This window comes from Coptis chinensis, chromosome 5 (genome assembly GCF_015680905.1).
Source record: "Coptis chinensis isolate HL-2020 chromosome 5, ASM1568090v1, whole genome shotgun sequence".
NCBI lineage: Eukaryota > Viridiplantae > Streptophyta > Magnoliopsida > Ranunculales > Ranunculaceae > Coptis > Coptis chinensis.
In genome coordinates this window covers 29,434,394-29,446,522 of record NC_141460.1, presented here as the reverse complement: position 1 = coordinate 29,446,522, position 12,129 = coordinate 29,434,394, and the positions used below count along the sequence as shown (strand labels likewise).

The 12,129-nt window shown below is 37.6% G+C and overlaps 1 protein-coding gene across 1 annotated transcript; it reads right to left on the bottom strand.

The window, feature by feature from the left end:
- Positions 1 to 792: 792 nt before the first annotated feature.
- LOC147497266 (uncharacterized) lies at positions 793 to 1,410 on the bottom strand. Its single transcript, XM_086562824.1, has 2 exons — positions 1,116 to 1,410; positions 793 to 1,064 (listed from the first exon to the last, which is right to left on the bottom strand). Exons 1-2 carry the CDS (start codon positions 1,408 to 1,410, stop codon positions 793 to 795), a joined length of 567 nt encoding a protein of 188 aa, XP_086418950.1.
- Between the last annotated feature and the right edge of the window lie 10,719 nt (positions 1,411 to 12,129).

Here is a 12,129-nt window from a genome sequence, read left to right as displayed (position 1 = left end):
CACCCCCAAACATCATTTTGCTTGTCCTCAAGCAATGATGAGAAATTAAAACAAGTGACCTAAAATGGAGTTCTAACTAATCTCGTTTCGCTGAGTGCGATTGCATTGACCATATGCAATAAGGCCTTAAACCACTAGGAATTTCCTAGTGGACGAGTTATAGTCTCATGAAAGATTTACAGAGAAGATACTCACAAACTTTATTTATACTACACTGACTAAGAAATAAAATTAATGTTTCCTTATTTATTCTTAGATATCTATACATCTTACTAGCAATGCATAAAGAATAATCAATTCGAAACCTAAGCTAATACGTGCATAATAATCAATCATCTACGGATAAACATATATATATATATATAATAAACTAAGCTATGAAATGCAATAACAGATCCGTTTCTGAAACTTTGGAATAACGTCCTTAAATAGTTCCTCACAAATATGTCAAGACAAAAATACTCTGATTTTGCCACTCAAGTTTTGCTCACTCCAGTGTGCAGTGGGCACACTTTTCCTCTCAATCTCAACAACGTACAAGGGAGCCGAGATCGATCAAACACATCTGCCACTTAATATCACACCAACCTATTCCTAATTGAGCTAGAGGTCTTTATTAGATGTTGCGGGGATTAGGTGATGGTTTAAGAAGGAAGGAAATGTATATTCAAAGGGACAAATCTTAGAAAATAGGGTCTTCATGGCATATTATGTAACTAGAGAAAATCTTGTTCTTTTTTTTTGAAGCATTTAGAGGTTAGGCAGACCTCGACCTGTATTAAAAGAAAAAATTCATGTTCTCAAGTACAGCTTCCCTTGTGCATCCTCTTTTACTATTTTGGATAGTTCATAGTCTACAGGAGGTAGGAAATACAAAATTGAATCCTCATGTTCCTTGCTTAGCTTAGAGAAGTAGTCAGCAACTCGATTTGCTTCCCTGAACACATGCTTGAAGTCTACCCATTCAAAATGTACCTTCAAATGGTCAATAGCAGCCACTATGTTAAGGCAATACCAAGGCGGCTCCTCTGTACCAGTAATAACTTCTATTGCTCCCTTCGAGTCTGAGCATACACTAATTCATCTCACTCCTATCTGGATTGCTCCCTTCATACCAGCCTCAACTGCCAGCAACTCCTGGGTGATAACTGATCTTTTAGTTGAGCTCCCTGTAAATGCTAGTTTGACGGCACCAAACTCATCTCGAATAACACCACCATAACCATTAGCGTCTTCTGAGACTGACCCATCCGTGTTGACTAGTAAATCCCCTGGTTGCGGCTTGGACCATTTGCACCATACTGGGGCTCGAGCTGTGTATTGAACTTGGATACCGATCCTGTCCAGTAGGACCTTGGCAGCCACTGTGTCAGGCACTTCAGCCAACATAATTTGAAGATACGACTTCATCTCCTTCTTGATCTTTGCACATACCTGCGCCTCTGAGTGACTCTTCTGCTGAAATTTCCTCAAGTTCCTCTCTATCCAGATGGCATATATTGTGGTAGAGTTTACTGCTCTAGTAATTTCAGATTCGAGCGAGGCATTACGACAAATCCTAAGGAGGCTATACCACTCGGTAGTCGATGCTTTCACCTGCGTGTTCAAACCCAGCCATCCTTTAACACTAGACCAAACCTCTTTTGTATACGGGCAATCGAAAAAGAGGTGTTTGGAATGCTCCCTAGAAGCATTGCAGAAGCCGCATATCGAGTGGTGGATAATTTTCTTCTTAACCAGTCGGTCTTGGGTGGGTAAGCAATTCGAAAATAACTGCCATCCAGTAAACGAGTGTTTCGGTATAACCAACTTACCTCAAACCACTCGATGCCATTTAACTCTTGGTCGGAGCTGTTTCAAAGACATGTACGCTGATTTGACCGTAAATTTGCCTATAGAAGTCGGTGTCCAGATGACTTGGTCCTGCCGTAGCATATGATTTAATTCGGTGCCTTCAATCTTCTTCTTCAGCGCACTATCTGGCAGGCTAGAAACAATATGATTCCACCTACCATCGGAAATGAGATCACTAACCAAAGCAGTGTGAGGGACCTGTAGCAGTTGAATTGCTTCATCCCAAAATAAGAGTGGAGTGTCATGGCACCATGGGTCATGCCATACATATGTTTGCTCACCTCTCGCTATCTGGTGCCTAACAAGCTTCTGAGCAGCTTTGCGGGTCTTTAGGACATTCCTCCAGACCCATGAACAGTCCGCTAGGGATCACCATCGTCCAGAAGTGTTACTTCCTGACGTGATGTTCAACTATCCATTTGACCCATAAAGAGTCCTCATAGCTGGCTATCTTGAACACAAGGCCACAGTAGGCAACCTTATTCCACATGCTAGGGTCCACAATTCCCAATCCTCCCTGTTCTTTATCCATTCTAGTAAGGGTGTGACTAGCATGGTGCATCTTCGGTGTCATGTCTGGCCCTGCCCATAGAAATCTATTACAAATCTTAGCAATATCTCGCAGAGTTTTTTTGGGTAAAACAAACGTTCGAGCCTAGTAAACATGAAGAGAAGATAGGACTGATTGAATCAATTGGGCCTTCCCACATGAGAGAGCGACTTATTCTTCCAATTAGAAATCTTCTTGGTGACCATTTCCGTCAGTGGCAGGCATTCTTTAATACCCATTCTTGCTGCAGTGAGAGGCAATCCTAGGTAAGTTACAGGGGGCAGTACCAGTTGTAACTTTACTTCTACACTTTAATACCCATTCTTACTTTACTTCTACACTTTGTTTTCATCCTTAGCCATTATTTTTTCTTTTTTCTTTTTTCTTTTGGCCTTTGACTCTTTTGATTATGTTTTTGGAGTTCTAACTTTTTATTTTATTTTATTTATTTATTTTCTTATCTTTGGATGGAAACTTTATTTTCTTATTTGAAGAAACTAACAAATTCTTGGTTTTCCACAGGTCTTTCTCTTTATTTTTCTCCATTTCATCCTACTTCTCAGACTCATTCAAAAATGGGTAGGCTGATTTTATTTTTATTTTGTTTTTATAAAAGGGTAAAAGATTTGTAGTTTATGAAAAGACTAAAGAAAGGCTCAGAGGGGTGACTAGCGGAAAATAATTTCATATAAGTTTAAATTTTTGGCTATATCGATCCAAAAAGGGCCTAAATTCTCGCTTAAGATATGGTATAGTGATCAAGCAAGTGGACATGTGATTTCTCTATTCGGAATTTACTTCTCTTTTGTGTCATTACTCAAATATTTCACTCATAAAAGGCTTTTAGGCTATATTATCACAGGATTTGTAGAATAAGTATTCTAGCCTAGGTTTTGGAAACTTATTGCCAATACAAACATAGATGCTCATGCAATATATTTATGGAAATATGCAATGACTATTACCTACATATTAACCTAAGTTTCTAAAAACTATTCTAATTTAAAAGCAAACGTGAAACTTGTAGACTTTTATCATCACAGAAAAAGAAACAATACCAATTTTCTTAAGTGCAAAGTATAAATACTTTTTATTTATATATATTTTTATTTTTTACTAGAAAGCAAGTGCATATTATACATGATAGGGTTATATACTAAAAGCATTACTTCTGTATTAACTCTAATTCTTTATATTTTGAATGAGAATCATATGGGCAAATGTTATGCATATTATATATGTTATTAGTTATATGTATGTGTCTAATACTTTATGTTGTAGATGATATGGTGTGGACACACAGAAGATTATATCATCAGTACCTTATAAAGTATAAGTAATCGTTCACAACCTAGATGGATTTGGACAAACCATTGGTACGGTTGTAGTATAATCTGGTATTAGTCTATCCTGACTATAGGATTACACTAGTACACTTTGTGTGTATTGAACAGGACCAAGTGAGGTTGTTTCTCTTTATACTGACTATATAAGAGAACAAACGCCTCTGTTATTATGGATGCTTGTCCTCTTAATCCAGATATAATAACGGACACTTATGTGCATTGTACATTGCTTTAAAGCATCAATGAGTGAGATTCATTTGTGAATCAACAAACTCGATGGATTGGGTAATGACATTGTATGTAAGGTGTGCTGTTGATTATAGAAGGAATCCATGACTCGCAGGAAGTCGGGTTGATGATGTCCCCTTGAGGAGCTCATAAGGATTGTCATGTAAACCCTGCATGTGGATTTGATCTGACATGACAATGAGGTTGAGTAGTACTACTCAAGGACATAAGAAGTTGATTAACGTAGTTGTCAGTAACTTGACTTAATCAACGGACATTCGATATCTTAAACATGGGGAGATCAACAAACATATAATATGGAGCCCATAAACGCTGACACGTAATTTGGGATTAGGGCGGTAGTGCAACAATGGCCTTTAGTGGAATAAGCCATTTGTTGACGGACTTGGGCCGTGTGTTCTGGGCGAACATGGGAAGCCCAAGCCCATCAGGAGGCCCAACCCTAATTTCTCATCACAGTCCCTGTTGTAGCCTATAAATAGAAACCCTTCTCTCCTAGCTGAAATTAACTATTCATTTTGATTGAAAAGAGAGGCAAGGAAAGATAGATCCAAAATTGGTTCTAGCTTTGTAAGAAAGAAGGGGGTTGGTAGATCGTTGCCGACACAACGTCCAATCTATTGAAAGGAATACAATAGAAGATCAAGAGGTGGTTGCTGATTTCATAGCTATTGGATTCTCAGAGATATCAAGAAACCGGATTTACAGGTATGTTTTCCATTCCAAAATCATGAGAACCATTAATTTTGTTGCGCGTGGTTTTCACAGTTTGTAGAAATATTCATTCTGAAATAACGGTTCCTATAATACATATATATATATATCCTAATAGGTGCCTTAAATTCCGTGTGTTTCTATGCCACCCCCAAACAAAGACATGCTTTGTCCTCAAAGTATAGAAATAAGAAGGATAAAAAATACCATGAAAACGCGTGAAAATTTTAGAACACCTACAAAACAAATTTAGAACATACTAATAGAGGTAAAGAAAAACAGACGCAACTCCTATAAGAGTTCCACCCGTTATGGGAATAACAAGAATTAAATTGCTTGGGACATAAGCAGACACTAACAGAAAGTAAAACTTACCTTATATCTAACACTAAGCGTTATCATCCACTTCTAGAAAGAAGTGAGGTTCCTTTGCGTCCTACCAAGCCATAATAATCTACCAGGCCTCAAGCCATTTATCATCTAGCTTTTTTTAACTTGTTAAGCGCCACTTGGTTTGATGGGGTGTAAGAGGCAACCCAATTAGGTTGTAGCCGCCACCCTGGCCAAATTATAACACGAAAAAGAGCGTATAATGCAATTGGTGGGTCGCATAATGTAAACTTCAACCCAATCCATGAAACGGGTACAAAACTCAGGAAATAAATATAGCATTATGCGGCAAACCAAGACAGGCATAAGAAGGTACTTATGCTCCAAACTATGGGGTCATGCTAAACTAGACACCAAGGTTTGGGGAAGGTCATACAACATACATCCCTCAGCTAAAGCAAGGAAAACGTCACAAGCAGTGTTATTCGTAGAAGAAAAACTCCATTCACCTAAGATATTCAACATGATAAAGAACATAATAGTGCCTAAGTTAAGGGACAGGCTACCAAGGGTTACATTATATTGCCCTTGGTCCTTTACATGAAAAATCCATGACCCATAGGTCTCATGGAAATACTCATAGTTGTAGATGTATATATTATTAGCCATATAGCCCCATGAGTTTTGGGCAGAAGGCATAGAAAGTCCAATAGCAAAGGCCAACAAAAACTTGCTTAAATCCATTGTTTTATCATCAATGGTGACCGAGAACACTTGTTCCCCATCTGGTCGATAAAAGAACTTACAATTATCATAGAAATAAGCAGTATGTGCAGGAGAATAAGATTCATTAGCACTTACTATTAGAGGCTGCCATCCTGACTGCATAATCAGGTTGCGGAACTAGAACCCATAGGTGTCACTCTCGAGCAATTCTTCAAAGGACTGCTCTGGTATGATTTGAGGAGATTTCGTAGTAAACAAACACACGAATCAACTCCTAGAAGTGACTGCAGAAAACCCCAGAAAAAAGAACTGGAGGTATGTTGAAGTAAGGACGCGGGCGCGCTCAGAATGGCCTATGGAAGAGGGTGGGCGCGCTCTCTTTTGACAAAAGAAATTTCTGCGATACTGGAATTACAGCGCGGGCGCTCTGTGTTAAAGCAATATAAGGGTGTGCACGCTCTGAGCAAGACTTATGATATAAATGTGAGAGCTGCAGAGTGAAATTCATGGCGTGCCATGTATTTATATAACACTAGTGAAATTCATAAGGAAAGAGATGGAATAAGAAAAGGATTCTAAAACCAAAATACCAATTCTATATGGTTTTAAGCATGGAAGCAAAATAGCATACTTAATGCTCTAACCTTTGAGGTTGCACCAAACAACAGTAACTAATTCTAGGTGCACCATATTAGCAGGATGCCCACATAAACTATATTCCTTAATCATTTGAATATTAATTCCAAAAACATGTGGATACATTAAAATACAATGCTAAGCAATTAATGCCACCCCCAAACAATTCGGAAATGTGGGATTCATGAAAAATAGATAGCATGCGTGGACAAAAATTAAACCAACTTAAAATTCAAATACAACCAACTTACATAATCTAATATTAACTACTTAACTAACAATTGGGAATAATAAATCTATTAAAATAGGGAAATATTCTTAAAATTAATACAAATGAACTAACCACGAGAGGAGGAAGGACCAGAGCCATCCGTCCTACGTCGATGATGCTCACGCCTTCCAGAGTCGGCAGAGGAAGAACCATCATGAGGTGGCAGGCATCGTAGAACTTCTTTTTGAAACGTGCGCTGTTGTTCCATTAAAATATTAGTATGAGTGAGGGTCTCCAAGTTAGCCTGGATATCCTGGTGACTATCACTGAGCAACTCAATATTAGACTGAAGCTTATCTTGGTTATGGATAATGGTACCTTGCCTAGTTTAGATAGCCTCACAAAGGTCATTAAGAGAACTTTGGCATGTACGAATCGTCTCATACTAGTTATGGAGAGTTCTCAGGCCATGATGAAGTAATGAGGAACGGGCTATATCCATAGTAACCCTTTCCAAAGCTCCTGCATCAAAACAAGCTGCATCTTCCTCCTCTTCCTCCGATTCCATATCAACAGCCAAAACTTCAGGCAAATTCCACTCCTTCTGAATACACTCCTGATAATTACGTGCATTCTCATACAACTTCAACTTAACCTTACTGGACTCCAGAACACATCCCTAAAACAACATAATCTTCGTTATCAATGCAGGGAAAGCTGTGGTAAGTTGACCAACTGCTATAATCTCATTCAATAAAAATTTGAGAATGCAAAACCCATACCTTATGTTATGAAGGGTCCAGAGAATGTGCAAACAACTCAAATTGATGTCACTAGCTTTTGTGGTGGCAATAACATTCTTGCCAACCCACTGAGCCACTGCTAGTTGGTTTATTCTCAGAGACGTCTGACGAACACAATGCGACCCAGCATTGTAACGCCCTTCCAACACTGTCTCCGTCATCAGCGAACCTATAACCCTAAGCTGATATTCTTGCATGGTGATTACAATGTCTCTTTCCTCAATGCCAGTTATCTAAGCTAATACTACTATAGTCAACTCCTTACGACTACCATTCACATCTAGAAAAATCCTACGACCACTAATCTCCCTCTTCTTGTAAAATTCAAGCACCAAATCAGTGTGATAAAAATCCTCAGTAGAATGCCATAACCCTTCCGACTTCCTAATACGCATTTCAGTATCGAAGAAAGGTGCAAACTGTGCACTGGTAAAAGCTTGTTCGGGAAGAATTTTTGGGGCTTTAGGGGCCATTGAGATATGGAATCAGAAATTGTTGTGATGGGTAAGGTGTGGGAGAAGAAAAAAAATAACTCGGTTGAAATTTGGGGGGTAGCTGTGTGGAAGTAAGGGCGTGGGCGCGATCAAGATAGTTTGAATGCGAGGGCATGAACGCTCTATGATTTTCAAGGGTCAGGCGATGTTTGGTAATGGAGGTGAGGAAGAGAAGAAGAAAAATGCGTGAAGTTTTTAAAATAGGGAGTCACGTGCGTGGCACATGACCTGGTAGGGTTTTTAATTTTCAGGCCCAAGCCCAAAACAAATTAGCAATACCCATCCTGTCCTATGCCTCGTATAACTTAAAACTAAAATTCTCAATTCGTTAACAGTCCGATTTCGTCGAATGAGCTATGAAAATGATCATCATAGAAAATACAATCCAATGATATATAACATACTCAAATCTAACCTTGGTTGATACATAAGGAGATGGAAAACACCTTGAAACGCGTGAATGGCATAAGTTATGTGATTGAAAGAAATCTAAATTCATAGATAGTGTCAACCCGAATCAAAGTACGACTAACGACATAAATAACAAGAATAGGAAGTTGAGTGATCAAGAATGGAAAAACCAAACACCCCACACCCAAACAAAATTTTGAAAATAGCATTTAGAAAATTTGTTTTAAATGTGGGTCTTTTAAAGTCAGATTCCCGAGACTTACTAGATTAATGTTTATCAGATTTTAATATTTTTTACTTTTTATGAATAAGGTTTAATATAAAAGAAAATAATAAAGCAATAAGGACATAAATCACTCCATAGAGAAACATAACTCAAAAACGAGAAAACATGTAAGAGTGGAAAATGTGAATTACATTAAACGCAGACTTAGGATCTGATACTTATAGCCACACACTCCAAAGGGAGGGCTCGGTTACCTTAATGGTGTACTTACCAATATATATGGAAATGAAAGGAAGTATGACAAACATCAAAGGTCAGTCCTCATAGACATGTCTTGTAAAAGGACATTCTCCACATATGTGGACCTTAACTCATGAAAATATTTTAAACATTGGCCATTGACTTGAAAGGTATTGTTGTCCTTGGGATTTACCAAGGTGATTGCCCCGTAAGGGGTGACTTCAGTAACCTGAAAAGGACCAGATCAACGGGTTTTTAATTTCCCTGGGAAAATATGCAAGCGTGAGTTGTAAAGCAGAACCTTTTGACCAACTACGAACTCTTTATGTAAAATCTATTTATCATGAACTCGTTTCATGTTAGCTTTATAATCCTTCGCGAGATCATAAGAATCGCTACGGATTTCTTCAAGCTCATTTAACTGCAATTTGCGCTTGACACCCGCCTCATCAATATTGAAGTTCAGGCTTTTTATAGCCCACATAGCACGATGCTCCAATTCAACGGGCAAGTGACAATGTTTTCCAAACACAAATCTAAAGGGAGACATTCCTATAGGAGTTTTAAAAGCTGTTCAATACACCCATAAGGCATCTGTTAGATGCTTATACCAATCTTACCGATCAGGATTGACTGTCGTTTCTAATATTTTTTTAATTTCCCTATTAGAGACTTCTACTTGGCCACTTGTTTGTAGATGATAAGGAGTTGCCACCATGTGGGTAACTCCGTATTTCTTAACTAAAGACGCAGCAACTCTATTGCAAAAATGCGTTCCGCCATCACTGATAAAGACTTTAGGGATGCCAAAATGAGAGAAAATGTATTCTTTAACAAAAAACACAACTGTCATATGGTTATTACTATGGCAAGCCATGACCTCTATCCATTTGGAAACGTAGTCCACGACAACAAGAATATAAATAAAATTGTGAGAAACAGGAAAATGACCCATGAAATCAATGCCCCATACATCAAAAATTTGCACTACCATAATGGGATTTAAATGCATCATATTATGTTTAGTGATATACCCAAGTTGTTGGCAACGAACACACGTCCTGCAGTGTACTTGGTCATCTTTAAAAAAGGTAGGCCAATAAAAACCACATTGAAGAACTTTAGTTGCCATTTTCATACCACTAAAATGGCCACCACACGCTTTATCATGGCAGAAGGATAAAACCTTATTATATTCCCACTGGGGAATACAACGACGAATAATTTGATCTTTACAATACTTAAAAAGGTAGGGCTTATCCCAGTAGTATAGCTTAACTCTGGCCAAAAATTTCTTACGTTCTTTTTTTGACCAAACATCAGGAATAATATTAGAAGCTAAAAAATTCACAATGTCGACATACCAAGGTGCAGAAAAAATAGAATAAAGGTGCTCATCAGGAAAAGAATCAGGTATGGACTCAGAGTCACTATCACTGTCATTGGTCAGTCTAGATAAGTGATCGGCAACTATATTTTAGACCCCTCGTTTATCCTTAATTTATAAGGTAAACTCTTGCAGGAGAATGATCCATCGGATCAATCTTTGTTTAACATCCTTCTTGGCGAGAAGGTACCTAAGAGCTGCATGGTCAGTATACACTAAGGTCTTTGAACCAACCAAATAAAGATGGAACTTATCTAAAGCATAAACCACAGCTAAAAATTCCTTTTCTGTAGTAGTATAATTTCTTTGAGCATCATTTAAAGTCTTACTAGCATAATAAATAACGGTGGACTTATCTTCTAGTTTCTGGCCTAACACAACACCAACATCATAATTGCTAGTGTCACACATAAGTTCTAAAGGTTTAGACCAATCGGGAGGCTCTATAATCGGTGTAGATGTTAAAGTGGCTTTTAATGTTTCAAAAGCCTGTTTGCAGTCATAATTGAAATCAAATATGGCATCTTTTAAAAGCAGATTAGTTAAAAACCTAGCTAATTTTGAAAAATCCTTGATAAAACGCCTATAGAAACCTGCATGGCCTAAAAAAGCTCTAATGTCACGGATAGTCTGTGGTATATGTAGAGACCCCATTTTATCTAATTTGGCCTTATTGATAAGAGCCCAAAACTGTAGTTTTAACCCCTTAGCAGTCATACTTTTAGACTAATTATGTGAGTAATAAGTAAGAGTTAATACTGATTACGTGTTTTTATGTATTCCAGGCTTCAAAGTCAATTATGTGCAGGAATGTGCCACTTTGATGAGATAAAGGAGAAATGGTTGGTTACTAAGGAGTTCGGTGATTAAAGGCCAAGATTCAAGAAGACGAAGCCTTTGTAAAGCCTGGTCAAAAGATGAAAAGTCAAAGTCCACGCAGCAGTAAACAAATAAACAAAGTCAACAGAACTTCCGAAGACCATATCTTTAGACTCAGACCTCGGAATTGGGCCTACCTTATGTCAAAACGACCGGCTCGGAAAGAGCTTTCCAATGGTCCAAGCCTTGACCCAATCAGAGGAGCAGAAATGGACGAAAAGTCTGTTGAAGCGAACTGCAGCTGAAGAGGCCTTTTTGGACTGAAAGAATTGGGTTTTGGGCCTGATTCTCTGGCCCAAAACATGGCTCCAAGCCCATGCACGATTTTTGGATCTGGATGTATAAAAAACAAAAGCTTAGCTCTTTGTTAATGGTAGCTAGTTAGACCTAAATTAAGATATAGAATTCTAGATCTAGTTTTATTAATTAATTAAGTTTTAGTTCCATTTCAATTCTCGCTTTAGATTAAATTCTTGAATCATTGTTCTTGATTGATTAGATAAATAAAATAGTTAGTTTGTCAATTTCGAATTTGGTTATTTCCATTCTAGATCTAATTTCAATTCTTGTTCTTATTTCATTCCAGCCATTAAATTAGATTCATTATTGTTAGATTAAGTAAAATTCGAATCTTGATATTATGTTTAGTTATAATAATATGGGAAATGATGTTTTGATGACTCAAGGCTAAAACCTCCGTTAGAGGGGTTGATGAAGCCTTGATGAAAACTTAGTGGTTAGTATAGAATTGGTTGTAGAATCTATTCCACTCTAGAAGGTCGTGTTTCGCCATGAGAATGGGTGGACGACCTCACATGTTAATGGTAGATTATTTAGTAGAGAATTAGGGTACATAGCTTAGAATAGAAAGTAGCCATTAGAATAGCTTCTAGATCTAGATTTGATTGTTTTAATTAAGTTTAATTTCAAATCCAATTCTTGTTTAGATTAAACTATTAGAATCATAGTTCTTCATTAGTATTAATAAATAAATAGCTATTAGTTAATTTCGATTTTTGTCATTTCCATTTCTAGATCTAATTTCAATTCTTGTGTTTATTTCATTTTAGTCA

Excerpts from the sequence above, each read along its gene's own strand:
- LOC147497266 (XM_086562824.1), bottom strand. The coding sequence starts at position 1,410 with ATGAAGTCGTATCTTCAAATTATGTTGGCTGAAGTGCCTGACACAGTG. Across the intron at positions 1,065-1,115 it reads GTTGCTGGCAGTTGAGGCTG|ACTCGAAGGGAGCAATAGAA; the intron begins GTATGAAGGGAG and ends GTGTATGCTCAG.